We start from the raw sequence: 17,687 nt of genomic DNA, 5'->3' as shown, positions 1-17,687 counted from the left end.
ACAGAAAGTGAAGACTCCTTTCCAAAACATAGTCATGGAGGAGGAGCAGTTTGATGAAGAGGATGAGATCCACTGCATGGAAGACAAAGGCAGTGCTTCCTTTTTGACATTAGTTGCCTATGAGGAGTCATTACTCAAGGACCAGACCAGCCAGGAGTGAGACGGAGAAGTTGTTCTGCAAACTGAAAATCAGCAGAGATATAACCTAAGGTCACGGATGAGTAATGACAAAGAAAGCCCTGTCCAAAAGGCCGATGTCCCTGCAGAACAGTGAGCTAACAAGCAAAAACGACCAGCAGTTGATCCAAACATCCTCAAAGCACCAGCTCAAGAGGTCAGAGGTCCTGAGAAGTCCCCTTCCCCTTTTAGTTTTGAATCATAAGTCCAGAAGTTGAAAATATTTGTGCCTCTGATAGAATTAGTAAAGAATGGGGCCTTTAAGAAACCCATTCTTGACGCCCTTGAGCTCAAATTCACACAAGCATCAAATGACTGTATCAATTTGCAAGATGACAAGCCTGCAGTTGTGCTTAGCCTAATGACTGAACCTACTAATGACAGTTCCCCATCATTTTATGTCTCCTTGACCATTCACGACAAAATCCTTCACAACTGTCTGCTAGACACAAGTGCCAGTCATAATCTAATGCCCAAGGCCGTCATGGATGAGTTAGGCCTTGACATCACTAGACCCTATCATGACTTGTTCTCCTTCGATTCTAGAAAAGTGAAATGTCTGGGGTTAATCAAAGACTTGGCCATCACCTTATCTCAGCTGCCCATGAAGAGCATGATGATGGATATTGTGGTAGCAGATGTCCCTCTTAAGTTTGGCATGCTACTTTCCAGAGGATGGATTAAAAGGTTGGGTGGGACATTGCAAAATGACCTATCCTATGCCACTGTCCCAATTTTTGGGAGACAAAGCAGAAGGTTATACAGGGAAGCCTAACTGGCCTATATCATTAGCGATGAAAAGAATCACACTAATCATCCCATTTATGCTGTGGACACTGATTTTGGAGCATGTATTCTCCAGATTGAAGAATCCCAGTTGGCCTCAGTACAACTCAAGAAACTAGTATGCCAGGTCATGGGGAAAGAAGGGCCACAGATTTGGGATATGTTTTTTGATGGAGCTTGCTCTAGGGAAGCTGCAGGAGCAGGTGTGGTGCTAGTATCCCCAACACAAGAATGCATACATCTGTCATTCAAGCTGACTTTTCAAGTCACCAACAATATAGCAAAATATGAGGCTTTGATATTGGGCTTAAGTGTTGCTAAAGAAATGGAAATCAAAGACATAAAGGTGTTTGGAGATGTCAATCTCATCATTCAACAAGTGAACAAAACCTTCCAAGCAAAGCACCCAACACTGAAAGCATACAAAGATGAGGTGTGGAGGCTCAAAGATTCTTTTAGTAGCTTTTGTATCTCATGTATTCCCAGAGTCAAAAATCAACTTGTTGATTCCCTTGTTGTGTCTGCTAGCATGTCCATTCCTCCCATGCCCCCTAAATTGGCTTATGAAGTTCAAGTAAAATATAGACCATCTCTACCTGATAATGTCAAGTACTGGAAAGTTTTTGAGGATGATGATGAAGTCAATAGGTTTCTACAAGTCATTGATGAATTCTCTGAAATACAAATTGATCAAGAGAATGAAGCCATGGAGGAATGTCACCAGTCTCAGCTAAGAAACAAAATTGGCCAGGACAGCATTGTACAATTGCCTAGTAACCATATACCTAAGGGGTTGGTGCCTCTAGAAAAGCTGTTTGACCATAATGATGTGCCCTATAACACTGCCCAAAAAGAAAATAAGTCTGCAGTCCATAGGCGTAACATAGGAAACCCAGATCATCCAAAGTATATAAATCTGTCCACTCACTTGTCTACGGCCCAAAGTTCCGAATACTGCACCCTAATGAAGCAATTTGCTAATGTCTTTGCCTGGGAATACAGTGACCTTAAGACTTATGACAAAAATATCATCTAGCATAAGATCCCACTGGAGAAAGACAACATCCCTTTCAAGCAGAAACTGAGACCCATAAGCCCTCTGCTGCTCCCTTTGATTGAAAAGGAAATCAAGAAATTGTTGCTCACTAAGATCATAGTTCCACTAAGGTATTCGAAGTGGGTAGCCAACTTGGTAGTAGTGAGGAAGAAAAGTGGGGAAATCCGGCTGTGTGTCTACTTCAAAAACCTAAACAAATGCTCTAAGAAAGACAACTATCCCCTGCCCAAAATGGAACATCTGCTGCAAAAGGTTTCAGGGGCTAGAGTCATGTCTTTCTTGGATGGATTTCCAGGGTACAACCAAGTTGTTGTACATCCAGAGGACCAAGAAAACACTGCCTTCACCGCTCCTTGGGGCGCTTTTATGTACTCCAAAATGCCTTTTGAATTGATGAATGTTAGAGCCACCTTTCAGAGCCATGGATATAGGATTTGGAGCCATGGATATAGGATTTGTAGGAGAGAAGGACAATTTTGTCCTTATCTACCTTGATGATATAACAGTTTACTCCAGCAGTCATCAAGATCATTTGCAGCATTTGAAGAGACTGTTTTTGAAGAGCAGAAAGTTTGGGATTTCAGTAAATCCTAAGAAGTCACAATTTGCTTTAGAAGAAGGCAAGCTTTTAGGACACATTATTTCTGCTGCAGGTGTCAAGATCGACCGAAAAAAGAGTCAAAGCGATACAGACATTGTCTATTCCAAGGTCGAAAAAGGACATTCAATCCTTTTTGGGCAAGATCAACTTTGTAAGGAGGTTTATTCCCAATTTTGCAGAACTGATAAAACATATCACCTCCATGCTGAAAAAGGGATCAGAGATTAGATGGACCGATACAGCAAGAAGATCTTTTGAAGCTATCAAAAGAGCTATTATGGAAGCTCCCGCTCTAATCAACCCAGAATATAGCAAGGAGTTCCATATCTTCTCTTTTGCCTCCTGTGACACCCCTGCAGCAGTCTTGTTGCAAAAGGATGATGAAGGAACAGAGCACCCAGTGGCCTTTTTCAACAAAACTTTGAGGGATTTTGAACTAAGGGGCTTATGCTCTTATTAAGTCTTTGAAGGCATTCTGAATCTACATTCTGCACTCCAAGGTGATTGCCTACGTTCCCTCTACTTCAGAAAAGGATGTCCTAACGCAGCCAGATGTTGATGGAAGAAGGGCTAAATGGATTGCAAAGCTCATTGAGTTCAACATAGGATTGAAGCCCACCAAAGCTCATCAGAGGCCAGGGCCTTGCTCAGCTGATGGTTGAAGAAAATTGCAGAATGTTGGACATAAATTGCATGAGTGCAAATTCAGACATTGGACAGACAAGGGAAGCAACAGTGGAACAAGGACAGAACCAGTCTTTGGCTGAAAATCTGGCTTCTTGTGAATGGTATTCTAGAATAGTTCACTTCCTATTGAAGCTAGAAGTTCCTTCAGGCCTTAGTTCAAACCAAGCCAGGACCATTAAACTCAAAGTAGCCAAGTTCTGTATCCATGAAAACTTGCTTTATTGAAGGGACCCATCCGGAATCCTCTTAAGATGTCTAGACAAAGAGCAATCTATGGAAGTCATGCACCAGCTCCATTCCAGCATCTGTGGAGGACATCATTATTGGAAAACCACAGCCCACAAGATCCTCAGAGCTGGATATTATTGGCCCACTCTATTCTCTGATGTGTTTTCATTCGTGAAATCTTGTGACAAGTGCCAAAGGTTTGCAGAGAGGCAGCGGCTGAAATCTTTGCCCCTGAAGCCAATACATACCAGTGGCCCATTCTAACAGGGGGGTTTGGATTTCATAGGGGAGATTAATCCACATTCCAGTGCCCAGCATAGATGGATTTTAGCAGCCACCTATTATTTTACTAAATGGATTGAGACCATCCCCACTAAGAAAGTTGATCACCAAGTTGTCATGAAATTCTTGACAGAAAACATTTTTACTAGGTTTGGCTACCCAAACAAATTGGTTACAGACAATGCAGCAGCTTTCAGGGCAAAAGAATTGGTAGACATGTGTGACTCAATGGGCATTAAACTAGTGCATTCCACCTCATATTATCCTCAAGGCAATGGCCTAACAGAATCATCCCATAAGAGCCTGGTAAGGATAATCAAAAAGCTACTGGAAGACAATAAAAGAGCTGGGATTCCAAACTGAAGTTTGCATTATGGGTTGACAGGGTTACCACCAAGAAGTCCATAGGAAATTCTCCATTCAAGTTGGTATATGGCACTGAGGCTGTATTCCCAATCCAATTGACCCTCCCTTTGGCCAAATTCTTGCAAAAAGAGCAGAACGAGGAAAATGACATGGCAAGGAGGATTAGTGACTTGGCTGAAATTCATCAGATCAGAGATCAATTGATTGAAAGGTCCGTAGTACATCAAAGGAAAATCAAAGAAGCTTTTGACAGAAAAGCAAAAATGGACAATTTTTAGGTTGGCGACTAGGTCCTCAAATGGAATGCACTAAAGGAAAAGAAAGGCAATCATGGTAAATTTGATGCTCTATGGACAGGACCTTTTGTCATCTCTCAGGTCCAGGGGATCAATACTTTCATACTGCAAAGTGTGGAAGGGGAAACAATTTTTGATGGCCCAGTAAATGGACGGTTTTTGAAAGTTTATTTTGTTTAAGGCTCTCAGGCCTCAATATTGTAAATATGTTATTTTTACAAGTTTTAGTGTAGACTTAAATAGACTCCATGCCCAATGGAATACTAGGCAATGTTTTTGATCTTGTTTTATGTAGAAGGCAGTGGTCTACGGTTTTTGAAACCTCACAGAGAATATTTCATCCCCAGAAGGAGCCAGTGTTAGCCCTGATGTTCAGTGCTGACTTTTGGAAGGTCAAGGAAGGGCGCGATCTGCCCTGCTGCTGTCAAAAGGGGCCCCGCCTGGGTCATTTTCCCCTTCTCCCCTTACCCCACTCACTTTCTACCCTTCCCGTTCCTTTATTCACCTTCTAAACCCGACAAAACCCCACTTTTCTAGCCTTAGCCCCAAGCGCAAAGCTAAATTACCCATAAAACCTTACCCATATGCCTTATGCGCTCATAATTCATCGCACAGCATCTCCATTGTCGATCTTCTCCAGCCGATCCAACGGCCCATATTGCACCCGATAAAGGCAACCTACCCAATCGGCCTCCACCGTCAGATCACCTCCGCCAGATCTAATGGTCCTCGCACATATCGCGAGGACAACTAGCACGGATAATACCCGCGCAATATGGGCAGTTTTTTCTCTCTCATCCGTCGCTACGTGTCAGCCACTGAATGGAAACGCACAACTTCTGACACTTACCATTTACGCCCGATGTCCGCGCTATGCAAACCATTACCATGCAAGCTAAACCACCCCGCCCGTTATCGCCCGCACATCTCCGTCGCCCAATAACCGTCTAATCTACCCGCTGAAGATCTAACGGCCCGGACACATCCCACTCTCACCACGATCGCTAGCCTCTGTAAAACGATCTCCGCCACTCATCTCCCTTGATCCGATGGCCACCATCCATGATCATCCCAGCCATTCATCTGCCCATACACTCCATGCCCCACATTCTGTCTATTACCCAAAGGAGAAGATGGCCGACTCTGTCAGTCTGGCAACAGTTTGACCATGAAACAGAATTAAATGAAGAGCATGGCCGAAGGATAAAAGGACACAGCACGACTCAGCAACCGAATTAAACAGTCATGGAACTCCACTGCCGTGAATCAATCCGACCACCTAAAGGACAGCAAAGTACCAGAACCGATCAGGTTTTCGTAGTGAAGAAACCAACTGCGTTCAAAGACACTATCAGACAGTTAATGGTAGTTGGTGGTCAATTAAGACCCCTCCATCCCTAAAACGGCTAAGAGCCATTGTAATGACAGATTATAAATAGCCAGAAGAAAGATGTAACGAGGGTTGGCATTTGATGTAAGGTTCAACTTCTGGAGACTGTAGACACTCTGTAACTTGCAGCGTCTCATCTTCATTTTCAACTATGCAAGCTTCTTTTGCTGTTACATGTTCACTACCCATTTCTTCTCTGTTCTATGCTTGTGCCTGTGACGTTGTATTCATGATTGCTTCCATGTTTAATACTAGATAACTGTCATCTTATCTCTGTATTGAAATATTGAATGTATCAGTGAGTAGGCCACTCAGGTTTCTTCTGTGTCTGATGCAAAACAACTATCATCTTGTCTTTGCATTGATAGATTAGATCTACAAGTTTCTTTACTAGTTGCAACCGACCATCGCATGGTTGTGTGTATCTGCTGGTGTGGTCAGTATTCTCCATATTCACCTAATCCCTAAACTGTTGAGCATTGGCGGTCTAAAGCCTTGTAGTCTGAGGGTGTTCATGCATGTTTGGAGTGAAAACAGAGTAGAAGTGATTATCTGACTTGAACCAAACCATCATCCCTTCCAATAAACTTTTGCAAAAATAGTTTAATTTATATGTTACCAGGGATCTTCAAGCTACAACCTAGGAGGGTTTCCTGTAGAGCTAACAGGGGGCATTGAATCTGTATTGAATATGGACACCACAAAACCTAGTTTTTATATACACATAATGGTTATGTATCTCAAGTTTCAAAGCCCTTTGCGTCGTAAAACAGTGCAATGATATTAGACAACGTATTAGGTGTATTGATTATGTATAGTAGCGCAAACCCATCTAAACCCAAGTCTGATATACACGATTTTCAAACTCTATCAAATTCCAATATTTTGTAGAATTGATCATTTGTGTCTATTTGAGATATGCATGTTCAAGCTTCACAACCTGCTGATCCGGGCTTAGATGCGTTCTTGTTAGTATCGACTTCAATCGGATTGAACTCTATTAGGCAACTGAATTGAATTCAATCATAAATGAAATCTTAGGCATACCTGGCGGTTGAGAGTGGTGGGATCATGGCGAGCCCAAAATACATCCAACAAGTTCAGATAGGAACATTCCTTAGGGTCATATTGAACCCTCACGACCTCAGAATGCATGGTGTTCCCAGAGCAAACATCCTCGTATGTGGGTTTATGCACAAGACCCTGCGAATATCCGACCTCTGTCTTGGTGACGCCCGCGACTCTCTGGAACGCGAGTTCGACTCCCCAGAAGCATCCTGCGCCGAATTGGGCAAACTGTTGGCCAGGGGCTGGGACATCATCGTCCGGCCCCTGGGCAATCGAAGCCCCCTCTGTATTAACTGCACCGCTGCTCTTCGAAGCTGCTCGGCCCCCAAATCCGAGCTTGTTCAGCCACCCATCCATGAGATTATTGACAGGGGAAACTGTGCTAATTCTTCTTCGTGGGCTCAATGGAGAATAGTTGTATGACTTGAGAGAATCCCAATTGTGTGCAGAGACCACTGAAAGGAATGGGTGGACGGATTTTATGGAAGAATTCCCTAAATGGCTCGTTGCAAGCAAGAGATAAGATGCCGTGAGGAGAGACCCCGCCTGCGCTACTGAGGACATTTCTTCTGGTTCTAAACTTTAGGCAATGTTTTCAACGCGCCAATCAATAAAAATACCAGCTGTTCCATAGTTGATAATCTGTGTGCCTATGAAGTGTGTGTGGCGTACTTTTTGTCCACGCTGCCACAATCCTAAATGTAGTTCATGGGATACAATGAGACTATTAATCCCATGTAGAATGGAGAAAACTACTAGAATTCGTGGACAGAAGAAGTCCACCATTAGATTAATTAAAAGAAAATGGAATATTTATTGTGTAAATTTGGGAGGGAGCAAGCTGAGAGGGGGAGAAAATGGAAAAGGTATTATGTAAAATGAAGTTTTGAATTACTAAGTTACATTTTAATAAATAATAAGTGTATAGAGGCAACATTTATTGTTTAATTAAGAAGTAATTTTTATTAACAATATTTTGAAATGGGGTATTGGAAAAGATTTTAAAAAATTTCTGAAAGAAAAAGTGTATTTTTTTTAAGTGGAAGCAAAAATACATTTAGATATTTATAAAAACATATAACATTAAAAGATTTTTTATTAATACGGTCAAAGTAGTATTGATTATTATTAATTCAGTGTTGATTATTGTAAGTTATAATATTTGAGTTTGAGAAAAACAAGTCAATATTATTATAAAATATATTTTTTTCAAATATGTGGTTGCAATTATTATACAATATAATGTCTTATAGATAACTATTTCACCGTTTTATTACCATTATTTGTGGATATAATTGTAATATTCATATTTTCACCTCATAACTTTATTACCATGATTTATAAATGTGGTTGCAATATTCATGCTTTGATTTTTGGTAAATTGTTCATCAATGTTAACATTCAATTCCATTAATATACAACACACGCTTCAATTAATATACAACACACGCAGTCAAATTATTTGTCCTCTGAGGGTCCACCTATCAATCCTAGATTTCATGATGTGGAACCACATTCAAATCAATCCAGTTCACTGATTTGAATAGTATACGATATTTTCACATTATAATTATCTAGATATTGTATGATATTTTAGATTTTAATATTCTGTTGTTTGTCCTTATATATTTTTTATTTAATTTTGCTTAAAATTGCATGACAAAATTATTAGAATTGTAAATTAAAATGAAGCATTAGAATTGTAATCTCATGGCAAGGACTTGCGTGCTGACTCGTACAGTAAACCTCATCATACTACTCGAACATGGATGGTTTAACTAATAGTAATCTCATGGTTAAACCAATAAACACAATACCATATATGATTGATTTGTTCACTTGCATGAGGAGGTTGTTGAATGAGATATATACATATTGAATACAAGGTCAGTGAAAATAGAAAATAATAGGAGCCAACTATAATAGGAGCCAACTATCAGGAGTGAGACTATAGAGAACAGAAAATTGGCTCAATCTGAACCTGCAACCAAAGGAAAGCGACAAGCCTATTAAATAATTAATAAAATCGATATATTTAATCTTATTCACTTCGGTAGGTCAGTTCAAGAGGAGAGTGAAGCAGTTCTTAAATTAAATCAATTATCAATGGATGATTACAAAGTTTCGTATATGATGTGTTTGCATGAACCACAAGTGTCTTTTGCATTGCATGTGTCAAGCAGTACAAATCCAGTTGTTATTATTAGTCCCTGCCTGGGACTCTTAGCAATCGATAGTGCGTTGACTGCCTATTAATTTCTTGTTTGACCAAAAAATATTGCTATACATCACAATTTTAACCAAAATTTTCATATTAAAAAATAATATAAAATTTATTATGTAATTGCTGATTGGCCAACAAAGTTGAGGGTCTTATTCATATTAATTCAGGCGCACGGTTACATTTAGCCAATGTTTTAAAAAAACATATCGTGGTTTTTTTTGTTTTATCCAAAGTTTTGTTTTGGAGGTCTTATTACCGAGATTGATTTCATAATAATATGCGGTTCTGATCCATTTTATCCAAAGTTCTGTGATTTTATATACAGCGGGGCAATGTTGCATAAACCTTTGTTCAAAAGGTTTGAACTGGTGATTACACCTGTTACTGCCGGCTACCAGCATTATTTACACCTGTCGCCCATGGCCACTGCCGACTGCCACCGACTCTCTACTTGAAATAATTGAAGCAGACATCAGCCTCATTGCAAAGCCATTGAAGCAGATAACATCCGCATTGTAAAAAGTTGCAGAAAGTTATTCAGGTCTCAATATGGTCATGTTAGTTTTGAGAGATACGAAAATGAGAACAGAGGTTAGGGTTTTCTTAATTTCTAATTGTGCCAGGTGTAACTGTATTTGGCTTGAATTGTATAGCTCATATAAGTTTTGTGACATTTTGTATTTATCTATGATATATCGTTGGCTTTGATGAGAATTTTGTTCTCTGTTTTGTAGTGGCTCAACAACTGTTTTGGAAGGAGGAATTACACTACATTCATGCTTCTTATGGCTTCAATCCTCATTATGGTGAGTGAAGGAAATTCATGCAATGGCACTTGATCTAGGAAAAATTGGATTATACTGTACTGGAACAACTTTTGCTTCATGAATGAGGTTAAATGGATTCTGTTTTTCCTTTCTTTTACTAAAATGGTACATGCTGCTTCAGACTCCGAAGTGTTTCAAAACCTCATGCATGCTTCCTAAATTTCTCAAATAAGCTTTGCTATGACCGTAGACCAATAGCTCAAAAACGATCGAATTTTTGACTAAAATGGGCTAGTTGAACACAAGCATATCTGGTTTTCCAGAGGTCAAACGCGCAGACTGCCCATGGTTAGAATGGTTTTTGTGGATTCAGTATAGGTTTGGAATATGCTAGACGTCCCTTTCTTGATAGCCAAACTTTCAGCACCTTGATTCATTATCTGGACTGGAGTTTCATCGTGTATGTGGTGTCCATTTTTAGCTTATACTGGAGGGAGGTGCAGGACTTGTTGTATTTATTCGCTGCTTTGCAAATAGAAGAGACATCATTCATGAACTTGAGTTTAGGTTTGGAAATGGATTCCCGAGAAGGGCTTTAGCAGTTATTGTAGTAAAATTCTTCTCATTAATGATGCTTTTTCTTTCAGTTTGAATGACAACAGTTTTATTGGTTTATTGAGCAATAGAATAACTATTAAAATTTATACTAATTAAGCCTCTTATCTGGGCGCAGGCTTTCCTTACTGTAGATTCAGTGTATGCTTGTGCAGCCCTTGGGCAACTTTTTTTTCTTCCACATAGCCCTAATAAAGAAGGTATGTGTGCGAAGATTACATAATGAGATTCCTAGATTATGGAATGCACAGATAGGGTGTAAAGACTGTATATTTAAGTAATTTTCATTTAATTTTAAGCTGAAAAGCAGCTGCTGAATTTTGCAAAGGTCATTTTAGAATATAATAACTTGACATATATTTGGCAGGGAATCAGAACATATGACTACATTCTAGCCATGAGAGAAGAATGCAACACCGAAGATTTCTTGGATGAATCCGATCTGAGCGAACCCTCATCTCCAACTAGCTCAGAAGAAAGTTTTGGCAGTGCATCACCAAAGTTTAATTTTCTCACGAGATTCAAATGCCTCTACAAGGTTATCATTCTTCTCTGAAGTCTAATTTTCTCACGAGATTCAAATGCCTCTACAAGGTTATCATTCTTCTCTAGTTTGTGTTGAATTCACTTGCAGAAGTTACGCGGTTTCCTGTTTATTGATACACTTATTGCTTTGGAATGGATGAAATAGGAAGATTCCATAGAGTCAAGACGCTTATCTCTCGGGCATGATTTGGAATCTAATTTGCCTAAATCCCCAAAACAACTTAAGACAAGTATCAGTGCTTGGAGACTGATAAAGTTGACCACATGGGAAGCATTGAAAGCTACAGAGAGGGTTAGAGGAAGATCATCTGTGTTCAAGCAGTTTAAGAGCTCATCAATAGTTGACAGTGGGGCATTTACAGACACAGTACTGATACTAATAATAGTAGGGTCAACACCAAACAGGGCGATACTATTGTGAATACCAAAAATGAACTTAAAACATCATCAGATGGACCACCATTGTTACTGCTTATGCCTTTGGAAAGAAAATGTGGTCCATCCATCAGTGCTTCATAAAGGAATAGAGTTACTCACATATAAATAAGAAACTAGGAATTATCTACATTAGCTTGGCTTTAAACCACAATATAACCATTCCTTAGATTATCATAATAAATAGTAAATACCAGTAAAATGTCATTGCTGTTTGATTTAAACTACAATATAACCATTCTTTAGATTACCGGTGACTGCAATTTCATAAAAACTTAATTGACATTGTGCGAAACTAAGCACAAAATTGGTCCAAACTCCTAAATAGCAAAAAGCTTCTGGGCAGGAGCGGAATGAAAGTTTGTTTTATAAACTCTTGGTGGATAATGTGCAACAGTTACTTCCAACTATTTACACCAACTGTTGGCAAATCCGGTCATCTGTAATGTTATCACTGGCAACTTTTTTTGTTATGTTTTGTCATTTCTTGCTGAAGCTATTTTTTTGTTATGTTTTGTCATTTCCTACTGAATTTCGTTTTTGAGATGTATCAACAAATTGAAGTTCAGTTCTGTGCCTCATATCCCATGGAAATCGCATTAGAATCATTTTTATTTGTGCTTACAGGAGATTTTGTAAAATCTATGGCGGGTTCTTTTATCTTAAGAATGTCTCAACCTGCAATATACTCTTTTTTTACCAGCACCGCAGTTCGGTACGTGTGTGAGATTTTCGTTATAATTACACGCAACAACGGGCGCAATAGGAATGCATGGAATGATAGAATAAATTTCAATGGTTTCATGCTCATGGTGTATAATTATTTATTTCAATGGTTGTATGCTCATGGTACGATAAATTTTAACGGTTCAATTATGCCACAAAGGATCCACATAAATGTTCACTTTTCTATGCAACATAAATCAAATACATGCCAAAACGCATTCACTTTAAGTTTGTGAAACTGAATACATTTAAATGGGCACGTGGCTATAAAACAGTCCACCGATGCCAAGTATAAGAACGTTAGTCCACTGATGCGGATCGATTGCAGCGTTAGGGCGCGTGGTGCATCTCGAACTGTAATGCAACACATGTTTTTTTGGCATATGGATAAAAATAGGCAGGGACTGCCGCTACGCAGTTGCCCTTGTTGCAAGTATGCTCCCATTTTGCAAATTTTTACTATGGAGGTGCTTCAACTTGGGTTTGGAGATAAATGTTTTCTTGCAAATAGCCTAGTAAGCAGTCACAAAGCCACTATCCAAAGTGGAAACAACACCATCAACAGTATTGAATACAGAGGCGCGATATGAGAATGTATTGCTATCTCATTATGTGAGTGTAGATTCGTGTGCCGAGCCCAGCGAAGCGACTTCATGAGGGATGAGAATCAGAGTTGCCTCGGCCTTGAAAACAACATACATATTGCTCTTTCGATCCTAAAGATAGTCATATCATTCAGAACATATATGATTCTCAAGACCTTACAGAAGCTACTTGGTGGTTGATCTTGTAATTAAGCACATAGCTTGCCTTCATGGCTCCCCCTGTTTCTTCCTACTTTCCAGCTCTATCTATGTTTTATGGTGTTTAGTTTTCGAGAACTATCATTGTTCAGTTTCATTCACTGTTGTTGTTTTAGGTTTACATTGGATCGACTCCATTATTGGGTGCAGTCAAATATGAGTCGGGTTGAGTTTGGCTCGCTCTTTCTCCTCCTTATAATTAATAAATAGAAACTTTACACTGTGTTGGGTTGGGTTGGTTTTGTACGGAACTCGATTTTGAGAGTAAAATATCTATTTGGCTTTGTTGGAAACATTTGGTTTTTTCCATTACAGGTGCTTCTTTCTTGGGTCGATGATGGAGCATTGGAAACCGTTAGATAAATCTAAAGCCATGTTAGCTTCTGTTGAAAGCTGCAAGTTGCTCTAAAATACACATCAGGTTTTGGATATAGTCAATTTTTCATTTCATTAGGCTTGTAGATGTTCGAATCTGAATCAATGACGCTCTAGAAATTTTGGAACTCAGGGTGTTTTTCTCTCTCTATCATTCGTGTTCATAGTGGACAAAAAATAAAGAAGAATCCTCTTTCTGTGGGAAAATTCTGCTGGATTTGTGAGGGAATCCTCTTTCTATGAGAAAATTCCACTAGATTTGTAGGGACAATTCAGTCTATTTTTCAAGGGCTTACATTTTAGGGCACTGACTACATTTGGATATGGTTCATCAAGAGCACATCTATGTGGATGTATCTATTAGTAATAATTTTTCCACTAGTGTAAGCAGTGAGCTTTCAATACTGAACATAATCTTTCTTGCTTTTCAACATGTGAAGGGGTAGAAGTGATGGAGTTCAATTTCAAAAGAAGCCTTTGGTTACTTGTCTATTTGTTATGTTGTTTTTATTGTGTCCTCTTTTTGTCTATTATGGATCTTTCTTTGGGTCTAGAATGCATCAAAGTACTTCAACTCAAGTTGAAAGATCATCTAGAAAGCTTGGAGGGGAGAAGGGTGACAATGAAGCTTGGAGGGGAGAAGGGTGACAATGATGATGAAGATAATGGATCAAATCTCCAAGAGGATATACTCATAAGGGAAAAAAGGAATACAAAGGATGACGAAGAAAGTGATCCCAAGCTTGAGAACGAGATCCCAAACGAAGAAAACGACCAAATTACATTGAAAACCTTCCTTGTAAGTATTCAATCAAAACTTTTGTGTGGAATATTTGTTGTTGTTCTCCTCGGAATCATTATACTTTCACTTTTTCTCTTGTAATTTACTCAGTTGCTAATATTGGACGAGAATTTACTCATTTGTTTTATAGCAGTGCGACAGTAAGTACTCAGAGTTAATTCCATACTTGGATCAAAATCTTATCTACCAATTAAAGCTTAAACTCGAATTGGGTAACTTTGATTCTTGGATCAAAATCTTATCTACCAATTAAAGCTTAAACTCGAATTGGGTCTTATGGAGCACTATGAAAGGCACTTCCCTCCTACAGAACGATGCTTCAATTGCTTGATCCCTCCACCAGAGGGATCTAAGGTCCAAATGCTTCTTTCACCTGTAATTTTATCTTGCGTTTTGTTCACAATTTATTCCTGTATATTCAATTTCGCCCGAATTTACAGTTTTAGTTTCAGTTTCACTTTGTAATCACTTCTACTAGGTATTGTTTTTAATACCAACCTTTTTACTTTAAATATTTGGATGACTAATGTTCTGGGATCTGAGGTCCTGTGTTGGTAGAAGTCACAAAATTATATCTATATCTTATTCAGGTTCCTATCAAATGGCCAGCAAGTAGGGATGAAGTATGGAAAGTGAATATACCTCATACACATCTGACAGAGGAAAAATCATATCAGAATTGGATGATAGTGAATGGAGATAAGATCAATTTCCCTGGTGGTGGTACTCACTTCCATAATGGAGATGACAAGTACATTGCAACTGTTACAGATGTATGGTATTTATAATTTTTAAATGAACCGAGATGGCATCTTATTAGTATGGAATTTTGAACTTAAAAGCTTAGATGGTTGAACATTTCGAATATATATCGTTTCACAAATGAGAGTTTGTAGTTTATAATCACCATGCATTTTGAATTTCTACCCTTGCAATGTAATTACACGATTTTGTGAACAAATGCTAAAAATTCCGGGAGGGAATATGAGCAACAAAGCCAGCGACACAAAGTCGGCCTAGGGTTCAATCTCGCTTTGGCAGTGGGCATAGGGAGGGACGAAGGCCATCTTTTATTATTGAATTTTCCTCAATAACATCATAGGTGGCAACACAGGGTTCAATCTCGCTTTGGCAGTGGGCATAGGGAGGGACGAAGGCCATCTTTTATTATTGAATTTTCCTCAATAACATCATAGGTGGCAACACCCCACATTAGCTTAATGTGTTATACCTAAATAGTGAAATCATTAGAGGAGAAGTTGTCAACCCGATTTGAGGTTGTAGATGGTCTGATGTATGTTGCGAGAAGAGGTCCCTCACCATGGTAAACTCGTATTTCCAGGTCAGCCTTAAAAAAAAAATGACATTTTTATTAGTTTATTCTATAATCAGCCTGCATGTGAAGCAACTAAAGCATATCTCTATATAACATATGCTTACCCAGATGCTTGTGATCGTGATTCAGATGTTCATAATAGGGATTCAAAGCCAGATGTTAGGGATGAAGCACCAGATGTTCCAAATGAAGAACCAGATGATCCTGGTGGATTCTCTCCCAACAAACAACAACCATCCGTGTTCGACCAACCCTCGCTTGGTTCCTCCCTCCGCTTGAAGACCCTTCGCTTGAGGCTAGCAATAACAAGTAGCTAATACAGAGCCTGGTTCCTCCCGTAAGTTCTCTACTCCAGTGAATTAGCTATCTAAAAGAAATATTGTTAATGCAGAGCATCGAGGAGGTGAAATCTTGTTTTTCTTGAGGTGTTTTTGTTTTCTTCTAGCGTGGGGATAGATACACAACGTCGTCAAGCGTATGAAATACACCTAGTTACGGGATAGATACACAACGTCGCCAAGCGTATGAAATACACCTAGTTACATGTAAACAAAAGTGATGACACCTGATACATCTAGACAGAAGTGTGGTAGTAGTACATGTAGCCGTGGACAATATTAGTGGTGGAAAATATGGAAAATATAGTTTAGCGGTGGACAATACAGTTTGATTAACCTAAAATGTTTGAGAAACTGTATTAACATAAAATGTTTGAGATTTAAGGCTAGCATTAGTTCATTTTAGTTTCGATTTGTTTCAATTTTGGCCTCATATGCCCTGGTATGAGGCCAAATAAGACGATGATTATGTAGATTGGTCCTAAAAACTAATACATAAATTTCATAAGCTGTAAAAATTTCAGGGCTTAAAAACTTTACATTACATGTCATACTAACTAATGCTAAAGGGACCAACTTCTGTAATCTGTCGGTACAGGGCTTAAAAACTTTACATTACATGTCATACTAACTAATGCTAAAGGGACCAACTTCTGTAATCTGTCGCAATCTGTGGTTACTTTGGACATATGGTTATTTAGATGGCTATCCGTGGTTACTTGGTGCAAACTGTTGGGAGGCTCTGCAAACTGTTGGGAGGCTCGTTATAGCTCGTCCATTTGCCTCATGTATTGTTATATGTCCTATTGTTATATGTCCTTTTATATTCTCTTAATATAAAACCATGCTGGTTCTTTTCTCTGAAAAAAAAAAGACCATTTCAATTACTATGGTCCCAAAATTACTATGGTCCCATGACTGACGACAGGGACTAAAAATACATAATAATAATAAAGAGAAAGGATTGTCTGTATTAGAGATGGAACTAGAAGCAATGGGTTTACCCTAAACATTTATGTTGTGTCTGACCGATCTTAGCAATTGATTTTTTATTTTTTCCATTTGTATTTGTTTTGTGCATGTACATGCGTTTGATTTATACTTATTTTTTACTACTTCTGTGTAATCTTTAAAAAAATGAATTGCGAAGACAAATCAATGAATGTTATTCTAAGCCTTCAGTTTACTTCTTGAGTCTATGCCAGAGTAGCAAGATTATAACAACTTTTTCAAAGTTGGCTTCAATTGTAAATTTTTTAATGCCTTTTTGGCATTTATATTTTTGTTAATGTGAATTAGAAATTTTATTTTAAAAATTAAAACTTATCCAATGAATGTTATTCTAAGCCTTCAGTTTACTTCTTGAGTCTATGCCAGAGTAGCAAGATTATAACAACTTTTTCAAAGTTGGCTTCAATTGTAAATTTTTTAATGCGTTTTTGGCATTTATATTTTTGTTAATGTGAATTAGAAATTTTATTTTAAAAATTAAAACTTATCCTAGTGAATTTGAGAGATTAAAACTTATTATTTGTGAATTTGAGAGTTTATTTTTAAAAGTAAATGTAGAATGTTTGAAATATGTTTTCCATATTGTTCTTGGCCTTGGCTTTTAACATTAAATATCTAATCCTGGTAAAAGCACATTAGTGAAGTCATCGATCAACAACGAATTGTGAAACACTAGCCAATAAGGCTGAATTACCTTGCATGATACGTTTTTTTTCTTAATGGGTTTACTCCTATTATTATATATATATATATATATATATATATATATAT

The 17,687-nt window shown here is 38.4% G+C and overlaps 1 protein-coding gene and 1 long non-coding RNA gene across 3 annotated transcripts in view; one reads left to right on the top strand and one right to left on the bottom strand.

The window, feature by feature from the left end:
* LOC149267373 (peptide methionine sulfoxide reductase A1-like) overlaps positions 1-7,631 on the bottom strand; it is a 112,283-nt gene extending 104,652 nt beyond the window's left edge. The window contains exon 1 of the mRNA XM_089432420.1: positions 6,918-7,631. Coding sequence (XP_089288546.1) covers positions 6,918-7,502 — 585 coding nt within the window. The 5' untranslated portion in view covers positions 7,503-7,631. The remainder of the gene's footprint in view (positions 1-6,917) is intronic.
* A 3,337-nt stretch (positions 7,632-10,968) lies between these two features.
* Positions 10,969-11,397, top strand: LOC149267372 (uncharacterized). 2 transcript variants are annotated; one of them, XR_016253090.1, is made up of 2 exons: positions 10,969-11,082; positions 11,236-11,397. It is a non-coding gene; the product is annotated as an uncharacterized LOC149267372 (long non-coding RNA). The 2 variants fall into 2 exon arrangements; XR_016253089.1 differs by having other exon boundaries at positions 10,969-11,138.
* The last annotated feature ends 6,290 nt before the right edge of the window (positions 11,398-17,687 follow it).

Source organism: Pinus tabuliformis, chromosome 6 (assembly GCF_031772625.1).
Source record: "Pinus tabuliformis cultivar Carrire ecotype Pingquan chromosome 6, CPIR1, whole genome shotgun sequence".
NCBI classification, from domain to species: domain Eukaryota; kingdom Viridiplantae; phylum Streptophyta; class Pinopsida; order Pinales; family Pinaceae; genus Pinus; species Pinus tabuliformis.
Note: the sequence above shows the minus strand (reverse complement) of the source record. Positions and strands in the feature narration are given on the sequence as shown.